At 46.1% G+C, this 21,549-nt stretch overlaps 1 protein-coding gene across 3 annotated transcripts in view; it reads left to right on the plus strand.

Moving 5' to 3' along the window:
• The window catches only part of ppcdc (phosphopantothenoylcysteine decarboxylase), a 140,612-nt gene that overhangs the window by 3,482 nt on the left and 115,581 nt on the right, over positions 1 to 21,549 (plus strand). For 2 of the 3 annotated variants that reach the window (XM_070865084.1, XM_070865083.1), the window contains exon 2: positions 20,545 to 20,640. In XM_070865084.1, the coding sequence (XP_070721185.1) occupies positions 20,545 to 20,640 (96 nt within the window). Of the gene's footprint in view, positions 1 to 1,850; positions 1,954 to 20,544; positions 20,641 to 21,549 lie in introns of all 3 variants that reach the window. The other variant, XM_070865085.1, reaches the window with a different exon arrangement.

The following is a 21,549-nucleotide window of genomic DNA, read 5'->3' on the forward strand; positions in this document are numbered from 1 at the left end:
CCAGCACAGATTGCTGTGGACACATTAATGCCCACATCTGCCAATCTGAAAAAGAGCCATTTCCCCTTGCTTTTTACCCCATGCCGTCTCTCCAGCCATAGTGCTACATTCCCTTACTATAGTACAACGATTCAAAAAGCACTTTTGCAAGGAACAACATCGCATCGTTCCATTTGGTACTTTGCAGCCTTCCGGACTCAACATCGAGTTCACCAATTTGTAGGGAGTGGTTGGTCTGTCAGCTTGCCTTCCTGACCAGAACAGTTGCGAGTCGCTCCCACTTCCTGGTTCTCGAGCCTGGATTTATTAATCAGGGTGTGATAAAGTGCAGCAGACAACTGTTTTGTACAAAGAAGCTTTGGGTTTTATTCAAGAAAGCAAATAACACAAATACACTCCAATAAAACAATAAAATCTTACAAAAAGGTTCTAAACAACAGGGCATACTTTATTACAGGAACACAACAGAAATACCTCTCACCTCGCACTTACTCTCTAACTAGGTTAAACTCTAGGGCTCCAGGGATTCATGCTCAGCAGATCCTTCCTTTGACAGCTAGGGCTGTTTCGGGGTTCCTTGGTTATAGCTGGTTTGCCTTGCCGTACCCCGGACGTGGTAGAAGACCTCCGCTGCGTATTGAAGCCAGTTGGGTTGAGTTCGCTGATGCGGTTAGACGCGTTTTGGATTTTTCTCAAGTCAGCTGGTATTGATGTTCCACTGATTGGTTTTTGGCGTTCCTTTCTCCGATGTCGCGATGTTTCTTCCTGTGGTTTCTCGCCCTGTGCTCTCGATCTTCTTGTTCCGAAGTGCTTGGTCAGAAAAGTTTTCCTGTGATGGTCAGAATAGAGTTCTTCCTGTGATGGTCAGAGAGGGTAGCTCTCTTGGTACGATAGGCCCAGAGAGGCTGCTTAATCTCCACGCCAAATCTAACGTTTCTTTTGTTTTGAGTTTTGCTGCCCAATTAATTTTAAGTGGTCTTGTTTGTATAAGTTTTGGCGGGCTAGCTAACTGAAACTTGATTAACTGTTTTAATCTGGCATTGCTAGACTTTGGGATTGTGATACCCCTTATTTATGAGCTGATGAACTCCCAGCTATTGTTAAAGTTATACTCTGGTTTCGAGTTGCCTGTCTGGGTCTGAGATTTCAATGCAGGTTGGAAAGGTGATTAAATTATGCATGTGTTGAATGGGTCCTGTGATTAGGGTGGGGGACTGCTCTTCCGTCGGTCGATTGTTGGAAATGTTAATGTCTTCTAGGGGGCTGACTGAGGTTAAACAGTCCCCCCAGATAATTTGATTAACTCCAAGATCCAAACTGGCTTTACAGAGGTCTATCCCATCCCCTGGTTTGCAGCCTTTTCCCCTTTACAGGCCCCACATGCACTTTTAAAGTTCCAAACCTTGGTTAAAACTCATAGATTTCTTCCGTATGCATTTTAGGTTCCCAAACTTTCTGTTTAATAGACCCAAATCGAATTTCCTTTTCAGTGAGTCCAAACGCTGGGGGGGTTTCCATGAACTTTAGAATCTTATAAATTTCAGATCATAATCTCTGTCCCCATTGTTTCGGACGGCAGCTAATGATTTCAGCTATTCCCATTTACACCTCATCTACACCCGTCTTTTGTTTCTTTACTTGTCACATTACCATCTCCTTTAGCCTCACACCATCACCCCTTTTGTGTCTCTAATCTCTCCTGCCTTCCACCCAATCACAGACCTTCCCTTTTGTTCTTTCCTCCCCTCCCCCTGCTCCTACATTTGCTTAAAACCTGTCGCATCTCTAACTTTTTCCAGTTGACGAAAGGTAATCAACCTGAACCGTTAACTCTGTTTCTCTCTCCACAGATACTATCTGACCTGTTGAGTATTTCCAGCATTTTCAAAAAGTACTTCATTGGCTGTAAAGCACTTTGAGATGTCTTGAGGTCGTGAAATGTGTTCTATAAATGCAAGTCTTTTTCTTTTGTTGTCATAATTTTTGCAACAAATATCTTGCAACTTATCAAATGCTTTCTGGAAGTTCATATATACCTGTACAATATTTCCCTCTATACCTGCACTGCCTGAAAGTTGGTGGGAGGAGATTCAACAGTAACATTCAAAAGGGAATTGATAAATACTTATAAAAATTCATTCACGGTATGTGAGTGTTGCTGGTAAGGCCGGCATTTATTGCCCATCCCTAATTGCCCTTGATTAGCTTGCTGGGCCATTTCAGAGGGCATTTGCTGTGGGTCTGGAGTCACATATAGACCAGACCGGGTAAGGGCGGCAGATCCCTAAAGGACGTTAGTGAACCAGTTGGGTTTTTACGACAATCCGGTAGTTTCATGGTTACCTTTACTGACACTAGCTGATAGAAACATAGAAAATAGGAGCAGTAGGAGGCCATTCGGCCCTTCGAGTCTGCACCGCCATTCAATATGATCATGACTGATCCTCTATCTCACCATATTCCCGCTTTTTCCCCAAACTCCTTGATGTGCTTTGTTTCTAGAAATCTATCTCCCTCTTAAATATATTCAGTGACTTGGCCTCCACAGCCTTCTGTGGTAGAGAATTCCACAGGTTCACCACCCTCCGAGTGAAAACATTTCTCCTCATCTCGGTCCTAAATTTCCTACCCCGGATGCGGAGATTAAAATAATTAACCTCGACACAGTCTGTTGGGATTCAAACGCAAGTAGTTTATTTTACTTGCAAGGGAGAGTGGAGGCTGTTGTCAGCCTCCTGCTGAGCTTTCTGCACTCGCTCTCTCCGAACAAAGAATACACGCGGTTTTTATACAGTCACTCAGCCCATCATGGCCGGACATTTCAATACATGTGATATACATACATCGGTTCGAATGGTTAAAAGCCCTTGTCACTCAAATCAAAGATATGATTTCTACCCCGCCTATCCCTGGTACTTCTCCACAGCGGTGTCTCAGGATTTTGTCTATCCCTTGGAATGTTATCTCATCACCCCTGTGCCTGGCTCCAATATGGCCTCCTATTTAATCAATTCTAAGTGTTTTTCGCTATTTGACCTTTGCTTGTGCTAGGTACTGTTTTGGCTGATGTGCCGGTTTGAGGCAAACCATCCCCCATTTATATCTCTCGTTAGGACAGGAGATACTGAACGGCAGTCTTGAGACAAAGTACAGATGTACAGTTCTCGACCTAATCCTTCTCTTTCTGTGTTTAGTTTGTAATGGTGATGGCTGCCCTGGTTTCTGCATGTACACACTTCACCCCTTTACCCACGTCTGACCAACTTGGCCCACTTCACTAGCCTTTTTTAAAAATTAATTGAATTTAAATTCCCCAGCCGCCGTGGTGGGATTTGAACTTGTGGTCTCCGGATTACTAGACCAGTAAGATTACCACTGTGCCACCTGAAAGGGGAAAATTGCAGGGCTGTGGGGAAAGAGCAGGGGAGTGGGACTAATTCGATCGTTCTTTCAAAGAGCCGGCATGGCAAGATGGGCCGAATGGCCTCCATCTTAAATTCTATGATTTGCTCAAAGAATTCAATTCAATTTGTTGATCACAGCTTGTTCGTTACATAGAAAATAGGTGCAGGAGTAGGCCATTCGGCCCTTCGAGCCTGCACCGCCATTCAATGAGTTCATGGCTGAACATGCAACTTCAGTACCCCATTCCTGCTTTCTCGCCATACCCCTTGATCCCCCTAGTAGTAAGGACTACATCTAATTCCTTTTTGAATATATTTAGTGAATTGGCCTCAACAACTTTCTGTGGCAGAGAATTCCACAGGTTCACCACTCTCTGAGTGAAGAAGTTTCTCCTCATCTCGGTCCTAAATGGCTTACCCCTTATCCTTAGACTGTGACCCCAGGTTCTGGACTTCCCCAACATTACAATTCCACGCTGACTGTCTCTTAATTAGCTCATGCTTTTCGAAGTGCACATTCTGTCTTATGGGATCCAGAGGTTTCCGTCGAACTGGCCCATAAATTTCCTGGCTTAGCCCTTTCTCTTTCGGAGGGGAGCAGGATTTGACCCCCTTCAATCCTTTGGCACATCTCCCCTTTTCAAAGCCGTAATGTATAGCAGCAAATATCTTGGGAGATGCGTGTGATTTCTGCTTGTAGCTGTTGTTTTTCGTTTGGTTTTATGGTGTGCACGATTTTGCACACTCTTCCAAGCCATAGTTCCGTACAGAATGCATGCTGTTATGGTATCAGCACTTTCGCTTCTGAGTCAGAAGGTTATGGGTTGAAGTCCTACTCCAGGGACCTGAGCACGTAAATCTAGGCTGATACTCCAGTGCAGTGCTGAGGGAGAGGTGCACTGTCTGCGGTGCCGTCTTCTGGTTGAGGCGTTAAACTGAGTCTGCTCTATCAGGTGCACATAAATGATCCCAGGGCACTGTTTTAAAGAAGAGCGAGGGATTTATCCAAGGTGTCTTGGCCAATATTTATCCCTCCATCAACATCACTAACACAGATGTCGGTGTGTAAATTAGTTGCCGTGTTCCCAACAGTGACTACACTTCAAAAAGCGCTTTATCGGCTGTCACAAGTTTTGGGGGGGGACTTGAGGTGGTAAAAGGCGCTACATAAATCCAAGTCTTTCATTTTCTTCTTAGCTTGCAGGTAAATGCAGTTCTGTACACTGCAACGAGTACTCGGTGATGGGGCTTGTGGGGCGAGGGATGAGGTTCTGTCAGAGAGCACAGCACTGACACCTCCACGGCACTGTGCACCCAGCTGAGAGTCCTGGGATGGCTTGGTTGTGAGGTGGTCTCTGCTTTGTTGAAATGCCAGAGAGGATTATCATCATGGGCAGTCCCCCGGAATCGAAGAAGACTTGCTTCAACTTCTGAAGTGAGTTCTTTGGTGGCTGAACAGTCCAATACGACACAAGTGGGACCGATAGTCGTTAAGGGAAGGGGTGGGTGGGACTGGTTTGCCGCACGCTCCTTCCGTTGCCTGCGCTTGGTTTCTGCATGCTCTCGGCGACGAGACCTGTGGTGCTCAGCGCCCTCCCGGATGCTCTTCCTCCACTTAGGGCAGTCTTTGGCCAGGGACTCCCAGGTGTCAGTGGGAATGTTGCACTTTATCAGGGCGGCTTTGAGGGTGTCCTTAAAACGTTTCCGCTGCCCACCTTTGGCTCATTTGCCGTGAAGGAGTTCCGAGTAGAGCGCTTGCTTTGGGAGTCTCGTGTCTGGCATGCTGACTATGTGGCCTGCCCAGCGGAGCTGATCGAGTGTGGTCAGTGCTTCAAAACTGGGGATGTTCGCCTGAATAAGGACACTGATCTTGGTGCGCCTGTCCTCCCAGGGGATTTGTAGGATCTTGTGGAGGCATCATTGGTGATATTTCTCCAGCAACTTGAGGTGTCTACTGTACATGGTCCATGTCTCTGAGCCATACCGGAGGAGAGGTATTACTACAGCCCTGTAGGCCATGAGCATGGTGGCAGTTTTGAGGGCCTGGTCTTCAAACACTGTTTTCCTCAGGCAGCCAAAGGCTACACTGGCACACTGGAGGCGGTGTTGGATTGCCTCGTTGATGTCTGCTCTTGTTGATAGGAGGCTCCCGAAATATGGGAAGTGGTCCACGGTGTCCAGGGCCGCGCCGTGGATCTTGATGACGCGTGATGTGCGGTGAGGACAGGCTGGTGGAGGACCTTTGTCTTACGGATGTTTAGTGTAAGGCCCATGCTTTCGTACACCTCAGTAAATACGTCGGCTATGTCCTGGAGCTCTGCCTCTGTGTGTGCGCAGACGCAGGCATCGTCCGCGTACTTTAGCTCAACGACAGAGGTTGGGGTGGTCTTGGATCTGGCCTGGAGACGGCGCAGGTTGAACAGGTTCTCACTGATTCTGTAGTTTAGTTCCACTCCAGCGGGGAGCTTGTTGACTGTGAGGTGGAGCATGGCAGCGAGAAAGACTGGGAAGAGGGTTGGGGTGATGACGCAGCTCTGTTTGACCCCGGTCCGGACGTGGATTGGGTCTGTGATGGATCCGTTGATATCGTTGTGGAGCAGGCGGAGGATGGTGACGAACTTTTGGGGGCATCCAAAACGGAGGAGGACGCTCCATAAACCCTCGCAGTTGACAGTGTCAAAGGCCTTTGTAAGGTCAAAGAAGGCCATGTATAAGGATTGCCACTGCTCCCTGCAGTTTTCCTGTAGCTGTCGCGCTGCAAAAATCAAGTCTCATTGTTCACCGTAGGGGCCGAAATCCACACCGTGACTCCGGGAGGAGCTCCTTGGCCACGGGAAGAAGACGGTTGAGGAGGACTCTAGCAATGACTTTCCCAGTGGCTGATAACAGGGACACTCCTCTGTAGTTGCCGCAATCGGACTTGTCCCCTTTTTTAAAGAGGGTCACGATCACTGCATCTCTGAGATCTCCCGGCATGCTCTCCTCCCTCCAGATGAGAGAGATGAGGTTGTGTATTCGCACCCGCAGTGCCCCTCCGCCATACTTCAGTGCCTTAGCAGGGATTCCATCTGCTCCCGTAGCCTTGTTGTTTTTGAGCTGTTTTATGTCTTTTTCTACCTCGTGCAGTGTTGGGGTCTCACTGAGGTGGTGGCGGGTAGCATGCTGTGGGATGGAGTCGAGAACACTCGAGTCAAAGGCAGAGTCTCGATTGAGGATCAGATTGGCCACTAGAGGGTGCTATATACAAACAGATGAAACCAAAAAAGTCTTACTTAATATCATCAGGCTAGCTCCATATATTTATGTTTAGTTCCAAACATGCTTTTTAAAAAAAAATGTCCAGTTTCTGTTCACTGTAATGAAAATAAAAAAAATAGGACTAATTTTCATCCTTAACATTGGTACCAATTCTGGCCTATTGACTATCCTTGATTTTCATCACTCCACCATTGGCGGCTATACTTTCAGCTATTTAGGACCTAAGCTCTGGAATTCCCTCCATAAATCTCTCTGCTGCTCTACCTGACTTTCCCTCCTTTAAGACGCTCCTTAAAACCTAGCTCTTTCACTAAGTATTTGGTCAACTGTCCTAGTATCTCCTTGTTTGGCTCGGTGTCGAGGGGTTTGTTGATAACACTCCTGTGAAGCGCATTGGGATGTTTTACTACGTTAAAGGCACTATATAAATGCAAGTTGCTGTTGCTCCTACAAATACATTTCAAATACATTTGCAGAGAGCCGGCATGGGCTCGACAGGCCGAATGGCCTCCTGCTGTAACCGTTCTATGATTCTATTCTAACATTTAAGAACATAAGAAATAGGAGCAGGAGTCGGCCATTTTACCCCTCGAGCCTGCTCCGCCATTCAATAAGATCATGGCTGATCTGATCTTGGCCTCAACTCCACTTCCCTGCCCGCCCCCCATAACCCTTCACTCCCTTATCGCTCAAAAATCTGTCCACCTCCACCTTAAATATATTCAAAGACCCAGCCTCCACAGCTCTCTGGGGCAGAGAATTCCAAAGATTCTCGACTCTCTGAGAGAAGAAATTCCTCCTCATTTCCGTTTTAAATGGGTGACCCCTTATTCTGAAACTATGCCCCCTAGTTCCAGATTCCCCCACAAGGGGAAACATCCTCTCTGCATCTACCCTGTCAAGCCCCCTCAGAATCTTACATGTTGCAATAAGATCACCTCTCATTCTTCTAAACTCCAATGAGTATATGACATTACAAAAATATTAAGCTCCTTCTGTTACATAACTTCATCACATGCACTTTAAAAGACAATTCCAGTTGGGTCTTTCATTATCCTGAAGGCACCGACTCTGGCTTGGTGTCCTTAAGTGCCCTCCGTGGAATTTATTTTTCTTTCCTCTGTGCAATGACTTTCCCCAAGGAACCGAATGAAAACCAGATGTGTACATGGTGGACGACATCTGCTTAAAATTATGCTTCTCCTGCCCGTCCTCTCACTCTCTGATTCTAACTTCAAAGAGAGGCTGATGAACGATTCTGGAGCCTCTGCCAATCCGAACCGTTCCTAACTGGTGGTCCCCACCTAATTCCACAAGGCGGGGGAAGAAAATGGCTCACTTTTGGTTTGCCTTTTCCCGAGATGCTCCCAAATGAGGGGGAGGCGGTGGGGTGGGGTTGGGGGCGGTGGGGGGGGGCACGTAATCTGTCAAACAAGGCGTCCGGCTCCGCTCCAGTTTTCAGTTAACCTCGTACATGCCTTCCCTCATTGGAAAACCTAGCCAGCGTTGCACCAAGAATTTTAAAATCTTAACTTCTTTTTGATGGAAATTCCCCAAACTTGACAGGCTCCATCTGGGTCCTGGGCGTCCCCCATGTGGTCAGGTAGGCCGTTCACAGAGCTCTGCTCCTGGCTGTAGACAGGCCCGGATTCAGGGTCTGATGGGCCTGGGGCAAACTGATCCCAATAGTTATGCATGTTCATGTTCATTACATAGAAACATAGAAAATAGGTGCAGGAGTAGGCCATTCAGCCCTTCTAGCCTGCACCGCCATTCAATGAGTTCATGGCTGAACATGCAACCCATTCCTGCTTTCTCACCATACCCCTTGATCCCCCTAGTAATAAGGACTTCATCTAACTCCTTTTTGAATATATTTAGTGAATTGGCCTCAACAACTTTCTGTGGTAGAGAATTCCACAGGTTCACCACTCTTTGGGTGAAGAAATTCCTCCTCATCTCGGTCCTAAATGGCTTACCCCTTATCCTTAGACTGTGTCCCCTGGTTCTGGACTTCCCCAACATTGGGAACATTCTTCCTGCATCTAACCTGTCTAACCCTGTCAGAATTTTAAACGTTTCTATGAGGTCCCCTCTCATTCTTCTGAACTCCAGTGAATACAAGCCCAGTTGATCCAGTCTTTCTTGATAGGTCAGTCCCGCCATCCCGGGAATCAGTCTGGTGAACCTTCGCTGCACTCCCTCAATAGCAAGACTGTCCTTCCTCAGGTTAGGAGACCAAAACTGTACACAATACTCCAGGTGTGGCCTCACCAAGGCCCTGTACAACTGTAGCAACACCTCCCTGCCCCTGTACTCGAATTCCCTCGCTATGAAGGCCAACATGCCATTTGCTTTCTTAACCGCCTGCTGTACCTGCATGCCAACCTTCAATGACTGATGTACCATGACACCCAGGTCTCTCTGCACCTCCCCTTTTCCTAATGTCACCATTCAGATAATAGTCCGTCTCCCTGTTTTTACCACCAAAGTGGATAACCTCACATTTATCCACATTATACTTCATTACATGACGTGTATGATTCTGATTCTTCAGTATGAAAACATAGGCCGGTATATTCAACATTGAAAGCATATATTCTGTATCCAGTAGGTGGTCATCATAGGCAGTCCCTCGAAATTGAGGAAGACTTGCTTCCACTCTAAAAGTGAGTTCTCAGGTGACTATACAGTCCAATATGAGAACCACAGTCCCTGTCACAGCTGGGACAGACAGTGGTTGGAGGAAAGGGTGGGTGGGACTGGTTTGCCGCACGCTCCTTCTGCTGTCTGCGCTTGTTTTCTGGATGCTCTCGGCGACGAGACTCGAGGTGCTCAGCGCCCTCCCGGATGCACTTCCTCCACTTAGGGCGGTCTTTGGCCAGGGACTCCCGGTTGTCGGTGGGGATGTCGCACTTTCTCAGAGAGGCTTTGAGGGTGTCTTTGGAATGTTTCCTCTGCCCACCTTTGGCTCGTTTGCCATGAAGGAGTTCCGAGTAGAGCGCTTGCTTTGGGAGTCTCGTGTCCGGTATGCGGAGCTGATCAAGTGTAGTCAGTGCTTCAAATAGGTATATTGGGTCTGGTAACATTGCAATACTAGATTCCTATACATATATGTAAATTTCTCTCAACATGTGAAATAAACAAGGCTTGAACATTTTCTGTGCTGTATACATGTACATTAGAGTATATAGGTACCACTGTATATAGGTATAAATAAGGCAATCTATTTTCCTCGGCCTTGTTTTTCCTCTCTTATTGTCTATTCTAATCAGCCTATTTGGGAAACCTTATATTTTTATTCCTACACTTTGGTGGGCCGATGTTCTTTGGTGGGCCTGGGGCTGTAGCCCCCATCGGTCAATCCCCCCGGGCGGGTCAATTCCCCCCCCCCCCCACTCCCCGCGGGTCAATTCCCTCCCCCCCGCGGGTCAATTCCCCCCCCCCCTTCCCGCGGGTCAATCCCACCCCCACCCCCCAGGCGGGTTAATCCACCCTGGCCATAGATCACACTGGTCAGATACCGTCCTGTGCAACCTGTCCTATTACTTTCCTATTTCACTTTGGTTGCAGTTGGATTTTCATATCCGCCCCCATTAGCATCTCTGTCAGCAAGAAAGAAAGAAAGACTCACATTTGTATAGCCCCAGTCACGATCTCAGGACGTCCCGAAGCGCTTTATAGCCAATGAAGTACTTTTGGAGTGTAGTCACTGTTGTAATGTGGGAAACGCAGCAGCCAATTTGTGCACAGCAAGCTCCCACAAACAGCAATGTGATAATGACCAGATAATCTGTTTTTAGTGATGTTGGTTGAGGGATAAATATTGGCCAGGACACCGGGGATAACTCCCCCTGCTCTTCTTGGAAATAGTGCCATGGGATCTTTTACATCCACTTGAGAGAGCAGACGGGGCCTCGGTTTAACGTCGCATCCCTTCGGCACTGCACTGGCGCGTCAGCCTGCATTTTTTTGCTCAAGTCTCTGGAGTGAGACTTGAACCTACAATCTTCTGAGGCGAAGATGTTACCAACAAGAGGGATTTTTAATTGTTTCCATCCATTTCCTGGCTCAGTGGCTGGACTCTGACTCCACATCTTCCAAGATTTGTGCCCGTTTGAATGTTTCAACTGAATCCACATTCAGAGCATAAGTTGCCAGACCTCCCGCTCACTCAACACTTGTGAAGCACTCACTTGATTGTGAAGCACTCACTTGAAGTAAGACATGTTCTTGTCTAAATTCCAAATATGTTGGGTGAGTCATCCAGTAATAGGGCCTGTCTTTACAGGTTTTTTTCCCCGTTATTACAGTTGTCAAATAAATAGTTGAAAAATAGGGAGAGCCTTTGAAGCACTATTTGGGAAATTTCACACCAACCTCCCAAACTGTAATTTTCTGTCACTTCATTTTCGTGGCTGTGAAATCAGGGCAGTGCGCACTTTCCCAAATTGTTTTATTTATCGAACCCCAACTTGTACTGCGAATGTCGAAGCGGAAGTTTGTAACGTCAGTATTACTGGAATCAGATACTGAGCAATGAGAACCCCCCCCCACTCCCTCGGTCCTCTCCTGATGACTGCTGCTGGAGTGTTGTTCCTTGGGGCAGTGGATGCTCTCCATAACCTCATTCTTCATGTGTATGTTGGCACAATGAGTTTCAGCGGGCTATTTGGCTGCATGCGGCATCACAGCTATGCCCTCCTTATCTGACATCTGCATTTGCAGTAAAAGGTGATCAGATGAATGAAAGAAAGAACGTGATTTATATCGCGCCACTTTTCACGATGTCCCTAACTGCTTTACAGCCAATGAAGTACTTTTGAAGTGTAGTCACTGTTGTAATCTAGCAAACACGGCAGCCAATTTGCGCGCAGCAAGCTCCCGCAAGCAGCAACGAGATGATGGCTAGAATTATCTGTGGCTTTTCTCCTCCCTCTCTCATGCCCCAGGCCCACATTGTGGCCTTAATGCCTTCCATAGGCTCTTGTCAATGCAATTGTTGTCCATAGAAACATTTTGAAACATGTGCAAATTGAAGAATTACAGATCATTCTGACGCCTTTAACCGGATCTGCACCAGTTGTCAACTATGTGCAAAATTTCACGATTAACTGAATCAGACACACATTTTAGATGGGGATGGACGGATTAAAAAGGCAAAGATCCTTGGCTATATAAACAGTGGCTTAGAGTACAAAAGCAAGGAAGTTGTGCTATAAATCACTGGTTCAGCTCCAGCAGGAACATTGTGTCTTATTCTGGGCAGCACACTTTCAGAAGGATGTCAAGACCTTAAAGAGGGTGCAGAGATTTACTCAAATGACACTAGGGATGAGGGACTTCATAGACCGGGAGACTGGAGAAGCTAGGGTTGTTCTCCTTGGAGCAGAGAAGGTTGTGGGGAGATTTGATAGAGGTGTTCAAAATCATGAGGGGTTTTGATGGAGTAAATACAGTGAAACTGTTTCCAGTGGCAGAAGGGTCGGTAATCAGAGGGCTCAGATTTAAGGTGATTGGCAAAAGAACTAGAGGCGAGATGAGGACAGTTGTTTTGCGCCGCGAATTATGATCTGAAAGGTGGAATCAAATTCAATACGATCTTTAAAAGGGAATTGGATAAATAGTTGAAGGGGAAAATTTTGCAGAGCTGTGGGGGAAAAGCGGGGGAGTGGGACGAAGGTGTAATAGAGCTCCACTCTGATGTAATAATAAAAGGTCGAGTGGCAAGGTCACATGATAACCGTTTCTGTTAAGGAGCCATCTTGCAGGGTGTGTGTTGTTAGTGGTCTCTGTAAAGATATCACAATTGGACAGCTCTTTCAAAGAGCCAGCACGGGCATGATGGACCAAATGGCAGCGTCCTGTGCTGTATGATTGTAAAAGGGTAAAAGACTTAATTTGGGGTTTTCACATTCACCTGTATGTTTTGGCTCCAAATTAGACAATTGTAACAGGACAAAGCCACTGAAACTCCTGCTTGCAGTACACCGAGATACTCACATAAACCTTGTGATGTGTTTCATTTAAAATATAGCATGGTAAATTGAACCAATATGTTTAGCCAGGTCGTACTCCAGTGTCTGATTTCACTTTCCTGTCAGACTCCTTTCTACATGTTTCACAAATGATCCTATTGTTTTCCTCCCTTCACTTCAAACATGCACAATTTAAAAAAATTTGATCATGCTGGCATTTATTGCCCATCCCGAATTGCCCCTTGAGAAGGTGGTGGTGAACTGCCTTCTTGAACCGCTGCAGTCCGTGTGGTGAAGGTGCTCCCACAGTGCTGTTAGGGAGGGAGTTCCAGGATTTTGACCCAGTGACGATGAAGGAACGGCTGATATATTTCCAAGTCAGAATGGTGTATGACTTGGAGGGGAATGTGGAGGTGGTGGTGTTCCCATGTGCCTGCTGCCCTTGTCCTTCTAGGTGGTAGAGGTCATAGGTTTGGGAGGTGCTGCCGAAGAAGTCTTGGCGAGTTGCTGCAGTGCATCTTGTAGATGGTGCACACTGCAGCCATGGTGTGCCGGTGGTGGAGGGAGTGAATGTTGAAGGTGGTGGATGGGGTGCCGATCAAGTGGGCTGCATTGTACTGAATGGTGTTTAGCTTCTTGAGTGTTGTTGGAGCTGCACTCATCCAGGAAAGTGGAGAGTATTCCATCATCGGATAAGAAATATTTGTGAATACTTGGCACTTTTTTTCCCACAGCTCCTAGCAACCCAAAAGTGCTGCACATACAGCCAAGTGTAGGTAAATGTGGCCGTCATTCAATAAGATCATTGGCCTTTATTGCAAAGGGGATCGAGTATAAAAGCAGGGAAGTCTTGCTACAGCTCTACAGGGTATTGGTGAGGCCACACCTGGAATACTGCGTGCAGTTTTGGTTTCCATATTTACAAAAGGATATACTTGCTTTGGAGGCAGTTCAGAGAAGGTTCACAAGGTTGATTCTGGAGATGAGGGGGTTGACTTATTTGGAAAGGTTGAGTAGGTTGGGCCTCTACACATTGGAATTCAGAAGAATGAGAGGTGATCTTATTGAAACGTATAAGATTATGAGGGGGCTTCACAAGGTGGATGCAGAGAGGATGTTTCCACTGATGGGGGAGACTAGAACTAGGGAGCATAATCTTAGTGGCCTACTCCTGTTCCTATTTCTTATGTTCTTATCATGGCTGATCTGATCTTGGCCTCAACTCCACTTCCCTGCCCTCTGCCAATAACCCTCGAGTCCCTTATCGTTCAAAAATCTCTCTATCTCCACCTTAAATATATTCAATGACACAGCCTCCCTGGGGCAGAGAATTCCAAAGATTCACGACGCTCTGAAAGAAGCCATTTCTCCTCGTCTCCATTTTAAGTGGGCGACCCCTTATTCTGAAACTATGCCCTCTAGTTCTAGATTCCCCCACCAGGGGTAACATCCTCTTTGCATCTACCCTGTCTAGCCATCTCAGAATCTTATACGTTTCAGTAAGAGTTCAATAACCCTCTGGCTCGGTGTGAGAGCTACTAACAGCGCTAAATCGGGTGGCGATCAGAAGGGAGAATCCTATCCCACTTTTTCTCACGGTTAGCCAGATATCCTGCCCTCTCCCCTAACCCTAACCCCCCACCCTCCAGTCGAGTCGCAGATCGTTCCCGAGAGGTCTTGACCCAAATGGCTCAGAACACCACCACTCCGAGCACATTTTCCCAACGGGTCATTGCGGGAAGTACTGTACGTGAGCAGTGAATGGCTCTCTGCCAGCAACAAGGCAGTTACAGCGGAAATGTGCTAGAACTGTGATAAGTTATTTCATGAAGTGCTTATTTTTTTAATGCTGAGGCGTTGAAGTATAAAACTCAACATTTCATGGCACCTGGAGCTCAGTCAGATAATAACTGTGGGAAAAAAGACTGTTGTATGAGGGAGGAAGGCTACACTCGCTGATAAACTGATAGTTACTTGTCCCATTCAGCTCCTTCAGATAGTGAAATTTACTGTGACCTTTTGCTTATAAAGTGCACCATTTTTGCATTGGGAAATGAGTCTGAAACAAGCGCTCCCGTTTACCTGATTGAAAAGACAAATGCACAGTCTAGAATGCTCTGTAAACTATAGCCCCACAACCCTCCAAGATCTCTGCGCTCATCCAATTCTGGCCTCTCGAGCATCCCCGATTTTAATCGCTCCACCTTTGGTGGCCGTGCCTCCAGCTGTCGAGCTTGGGAACTCTCTCCCTAAAATTTCCCACCGATCTTTCCTCCTTTAAGATGCTCCTTAAAACCTGAAATTAAAAGCTGGCAATACTCAGCAGGTCAGGCAGCATCTGTGGCGAGAGGAACAGAGTTAATGTTTCAGGTCGCTGACCCTTCGTCGCCTCTTTCACCAAGCATCTGTCCGACTCGCTCCTTCTGTGGCTCAGTGTCAAATTTTATTTGATAACTCACCTGTGAAGTGTCTTGTGAAGTTTTACATTGGTGCTATATAAATGCAAGTTGTTGTAACTTTAATGAGCCTCAGGGTAATTTTTCCACATAAAGGAGCATTTTGCCAGCTGTGGAAGTGCATGTTGGGAAATTTATCCTGCCCCCGCGCGCGAGCACACGCACACGCACACACACGCACACACACGCACACACACACACACACACACACACACACACACACGGTTGTTCTTCCATTCCCGCGGAGTTCATATTGGGACGTACAGCAGGCGCCCCCCTCACCATTTTACATTCACTTGTGCACTAGTTAGGCAAGGGTGTTAAAGCCTACGGAACCAAGACCCCATTTCCTTTCTTGGTTAGATTTAAAGGATCCCACAGCAAAGAAGACTTCTCCTGGTGTTCTGGTCAACGTAGAATTGAAAAGTAGAGAGTTATGCTAAACCTGTATCATAAGAATATAAGCAATAGGAGCAGGAGTAGGCTATACGGCCCTCGAGCCTGCTCCGCCATTCAATAAGATCATGGCTGATCTGATCATGGACGATCTGATCATGGACTCAGCTCCACTTCCCCGCCCGCTCCCCATAATCCCCTTATCCCCTTAACGTTTAAGAAACTTGTCTATTTCTGTCTTAAATGTATTTAATGTCCCAGCTTCCACAGCTCTCTGAGGCAGAGAATTCCACAGATTTACAACCCTCAGAGAAGAAATTTCTCCTCATCTCAGTTTTAACTGTGCAGCCCCTTATTCTAAGATCATGCCCCCTAGTTCTAGTCTCCCCCATCAGTGGAAACATCCTCTCTGCATCCACCTTGTCAAGCCCCCTCATAATCTTATACATTTCGATAAGATCACATCTCATTCTTCTGAATTCCAATGAGTAGAGGCCCAACCTACTCAACCGATCCTAATAAGTCAACCGCCTCATCTCCGGAATCAACCTAGTGAACCTGGTCTGAACTGCCTCCAAAGCAAGTATATCCTTTCTCAAATATGGAAACCAAAACTCTACGCAGTACTCCAGGTGTGGCCTCACCAATACCCTGTATAACTGTAGCAAGACTTCCCTGCTTTTATATTGCATTAAAGGACAAGATTCCATTGGCCTTCCTGATCACTTGCTGTACCTGCATACTATTCTTTTGTGTTTCATGCACAAGTACCCCCAGGTCCCGCTGTACTGCAGGACTTTGCAATCTTTCTCCATTTAAATAATAACTTGCTCCTTTGATTTTTTTCTGCCAAAGTGCATGACCTCACACTTTCCAACATTATACTCCATCTGCCAAATTTTTGCCCACTCACTTAGCCTGTCTATGTCCTTTTGCAGGTTTTTTGTGTCCTCACACATTGCTTTTCCTCCCATCTTTGTATCATCAGTAAACTTGGCTATGTATCGAACCTTGGTTAGACCACATTTGGAGTATTGCGTACAGTTCTGGTCGCCATATTATAAAAAGGATATAGAGGCACTGGAGAGGGTGCAGAGAAGATTTACAAGGATGATACCAGAAATGTGAGGGTATACATTTCAGGAAAGGATGAACAGGCTGGGTCTCTTTTCTCTTGGAAAAAGAAGGCTGAGGGGTGACCTAATAGAGTCTTTAAAATTATGAAAGGTTTTGATAGAGTGAATACAGAGAGAATGTTTCCACTTGTGGGGAAGAGCATAACTAGAGGCCATTAATATAAGATAGCCACCAAGAAATCCAATAGGGAATTCAGAAGAAACTTCTTTACCCAGAGAGTGGTGAGAATGTGGAACTCGCTGCCACAGGGAGTGGTTGAAGTGAATAGTATCGATGCATTTAAGGGGAGGCTGGACAAGCATATGGGGGAGAAGGGAATAGAGGGATATGCTGATAGATTTAGATGAGGAAAGACGGGAGGAGGCTCGAGTGGCGCATAAACGCCGGCATGGACTGGTTGGGCCGAATGGCCTGTTTCTGTGCCATATATCCTATGTAATCCTCCCTCAACCAACACTATCAAAAATATCATTTGCTCATTCATTACTTTTGTGTTTGTGGTACCTCGCTGTGCGTAAAATGGCTGTCGGATTTCCCCTCTATAACAACAGTGGCTGCATTCCAAAGCAAAGTTAATGATCTCTGATAGGGAAAATCAATTTAAAATTGGCTTCAGCTCGCTGTGGCTCATGAAGGGATTATATAGCATTGTGCCCAATAGATAGAGCTAAATGGATTTTCTTTGCTGTTGAAAGCCTTGTTGAAAAATCAATTAAGACCAAAGTTGTCTGGTGTTTTTTTTATAATAGGTCATTTGAAGTGCTAACGTGTGTGGATTGGCAGACATTTTTAATCTCTTGTGAAGACATTTTTAATCTCTTGTGGGAAATACAGACAGGACGGGGCACCACCCTGATATCAGTGCCTCGCCTTAAAGTGGGACATCTGTTAAAGTCTTATTTATTCACATCAAGGAACATGAAAGAATGGCATTGTTATAGTTTGGGGTTTTTCATCCATATATTTTTTTCCCTCGGGTTCAGGCCCTCAGGCCATTCCCATGTTGACCAGAGTATCCCTCATCCCTGCCTTTGTTATCTCTAGACTTGACTACTCCAACGCACTCCTGGCTGGCCTCCTACATTCCACCCTAGAGGTGATCCAAAACTCGGCTGCCCGTGTCCTAACTCGCACCAAGTCCCGCTCACCCATCACCCCCTGTGCTCGCCGACCTACATTGCTTCTGGTTAAGCAACGCCTCAGTTTCAAAATTCTCATCCTTGTTTTCAAATCCCTCCATGACCTCGCCCCTCCCTATCTCTGTAATCTCCTCCAGTCCCACACCCCCCGAGATGTCTGCGCTCCTCTAATTCTGCCCTCCTGAGCATCCCTGATTATAATCGCTCAACCATTGGTGGCTGTGCCTTCAGCTGCCTGGGCCCCAAGCTCCAAGCCCTCTCTACCTCTCCTTCCTCCTTCAAGACGTTCCTTAAAACCTCCCTCTTTGACCAATCACCTGCGCTAATTTCTACTTACGCGGCTCGGTGTCAAATTTTTTATCACATAATACTTCTGTGAAGCGCCTTGGGATGTTTCACTATGTTAAAGGTGCTATATAAATACAAGCTGTTGTCCCTTTACCTGCCCAATATCTCGGTACTTTGTAGCTTGCCTAAGGAGCAACATATGGTTTGTCTTTCAGCTCACTGGCCATATCACACACGCTCTTGCAATTTCCCCAAGAAGATGCAACAAACACTCCATTAGATTGTGGCCTTAGAGATTTCGTAACTAGGAAATGGATGAGTGAACGTATGACACCGTAGATTCACTTCTTAAAAAGGACTGGGGCAAGGGGAATTTTTATGTGTACTCCAAACTGAATCAGAGCTGCCAATCAAAAATATATTAATTTAAGAGCATCAGAATTCACCTTGCTATTAACCAGTATTTTGCCTTTAGAACTAAATAAACTTTTGTTTATATTCTTGCTGAAGTAATTGTTATGAAGGGTAATAGAACCATTACTTTTTTTTGCTTTTATTTGTGTAGATTATACTTATATTTTCTGGCATGTATGCCGCACATTTCTGTTTAATTTTAAATGTGTTTTAATTATTGAGCCTGTAATACCCGTATCTGATTTGTGTTTAATATGGTAAAAGTGTCATGTAGCATAGGCCAAGGCCAGGAGGATTAGTCCAGATAGTGTAATTGTTAATCTTTGGTTCACACAAGGGCAGTTTAGTGAAATATTACAGCTCCTGGATCATAAGCGTTGTCCGATTACAGAAGTGCTAATGAACAATTGAGAGAGAATGCAGTTTTCATTCAAAACAGAATTGCAACAAAGATTAATTGCTGAAGTGAAACGTTGATTTTTTTTCCCCGAAAATATATAAATTTACTTCAGTTTCTCGACAAGACTGTGGTTTTAATGGCGATCAATCCCAGTTATAGTCTGTGTTCCATAGGCTTTGTGAGTCCGATATACTCGAGGAGATTTGGTACAGTAAATTTGGGTGTACTGAATTAAAGGAGGAAGGTAGATACATGTTCTTCCTGTGCAAAACCACTCGGGTAGCAGAAGTTTACTTGCACCAGCGATTTAAAAAAAGGAAATTTGTGTATTTATATAGTGGCTTTCATGACCTCAGGATGCCCCAAAGCGCTTTACAACCAATTTAATTTTGACGTGTAGTCACTCTTGTAATGTAGAAAATGCGGCAGCCAATTTGCACACAGCAAGCTCCCACAAACAGCAATGTGATAATGGCCAGCTAATGGTAAGCCATTTAGGACTGAGATGAGGAAAAACTTCTTCCCTCAGAGAATTGTGAACCTGTGGAATTCTCTACCACAGAAAGTTGTTGAGGCCAGTTCGTTAGCTATATTCAAAGGGGAGTTAAAGGCTAAAGGGATCAGGGGGTATGGAGAGAAAGCAGGAGTGGGGTACTGAAGTTGCATGATCAACCATGATCATATTGAATGGTGGTGCAGGCTCAAAGGTCCGAATGGCCTAATCCTGCACCTATTTTCTGTGTTTCTAATTTGTTTTTTTGTTATGTTGATTGAGGGATAAATATCGGCTGCGGGAAAACTCCCCGCTCCTTTTCGAAATGGTGCCATGGGATCTTTTATATCCACCTGAAAGGGCAGACAGGGCCTCAGTTCAAAGTTACATTCAACAGTGTAGCCCTCCCTCAGTGCTGCACTGGGGAGTTAGCCTAGATTTTTTTTGTGCTCAAGTCTCTGGAGTGGGATGCTTGCAGCAGTGGGAAGTGTGTGAGGGGAAGGTGAAGCTATGATTCCCCTTTGGTAGGGATTGCTGGTAGGTAAGTGATGGGGGTGTGGTGCATTGAGCAGTGTTTGAGGGAACCCACAATCTTCTGGCTTAGAGGTGAGAGTGCTACCCACGGCTGACACTTTGCAATACTTACCGACTCGGACAAGCCATTGGCCTCACAATGAAAACGCTGTTATTTTTTTTTTTATTCGTTCCTGGGACGTGGCAATGCCTGCATTTATTGCCCATCCCTAATTGCCCTTGAGAATGTGGTGGTGAGCTGTCTTCTTGACAACTGAGTGTCTCACTGGGCTATTTCGGAGGGCAGTTAAGAGTCAACCACATTGATGTGGGTCTGGAGTCACATATCGGCCAGACCGGGTAAGGGCGGCAGATTTCCTTCCCTAAAGGGCATTAATGAACCAGATGGGTTTCTACAACAATCTGGTAGTTTCATGGTTTCCACTAACACTAGCTTTTATATTCCAGATTTATTTAAATTTAAATTCCCCAGCTGCCGTGGTTGAATTTGAACTCATGTCTCTGGATCATTAGTCCAGGCCTCTAGATTACTAGTCCCGTAACATAACCACTATATGCTACCAATCATTTTTTTTGCCCTTTCTTTCCGATTGTTATCCAACACCGTACAATAACCTTCTATTCCACTGTCTCTCTCTATTTTAAAGGTTGAAGTAAAAGTGGTGACCACAGAGCACGCAAAGCACTTTTATGACTCCAAAGATGTCCCTGCAAAAATATATAGCGACTCAGATGAGTGGGAGGTAAATTATTCTTTATTCATTATTGAAGAAACACATGCAAATAACGTGAGCAAAAAAGCCCTTCCACTGTATAGCTTTAAAATAAATATTGTATTTATATTACCAGTTGTGTTCATTGTGTTACTCAAATTTCATACTAGAGCAATACTTCTGTCAATATATGAATAGAACATCCTCTTATGTAGATTAATCACAGCAGATGTTCTCTAGTGTTTCCTTGTCATATTTTGGGATTTCGGACTATGCTGGCTCCTTGGTGTAATACAGGTTGAACCTCTCTGGTCCGGGACTCTCTGGTCCAGAAACATCCGTGGTTCGGCATTAGTTTGCGGAACTGCCGCTTTCCTGGGCTAGGTCCTGGCGCTCACTGTTAAGCTCTCCGGTGATGCTCAGCATCTCACTCTGCTTCCTCATTGCGGAATTGTGGGACTTGATGGCGCAGTGAAGGGGCGTCAGACCTGAAACAGACAGCGAAATGACCAATCACCAACATTCCCCGACTCTCCTCCCTCACTCAATGATCATTGCCGTTTATTTGGCAGGAGTCAGGGTCATGTTTGGCTGATGGATTCTGCTCTGGTGGTGGGGGTGGGGGGATTTGAGGGGGGGAGGGGGGGTTGGGGGGGAGGGGGGTTGTTGTTGGAGGTTGGGGGGGGAGGGGGTTGTTGTTGGAGGTGGGGAAGGGGAGGGAGTGTTGTTGGAGGTGGGGAAGGGGAGGGGGTGTAGTTGGGGGTGGGGAGGGGGGTGTAGTTGGGGAGTTGGAGGGGGGTGTAGTTGGGGGTGGGGAGGGGGGTGTAGTTGGGGAGTGGGAGGGGGGTGTAGTTGGGGAGGGGGAGGGGGGTGTAGTTGGGGGTGTAGGAGGGGAGGAGGGTGTAGTTGGGGGTGGGGGTGTAGTTGGGGGTGGGGGTG

The sequence above is a fragment of the Pristiophorus japonicus genome, chromosome 21 (genome assembly GCF_044704955.1).
Source record: "Pristiophorus japonicus isolate sPriJap1 chromosome 21, sPriJap1.hap1, whole genome shotgun sequence".
In the NCBI taxonomy this organism is placed as follows: domain Eukaryota; kingdom Metazoa; phylum Chordata; class Chondrichthyes; family Pristiophoridae; genus Pristiophorus; species Pristiophorus japonicus.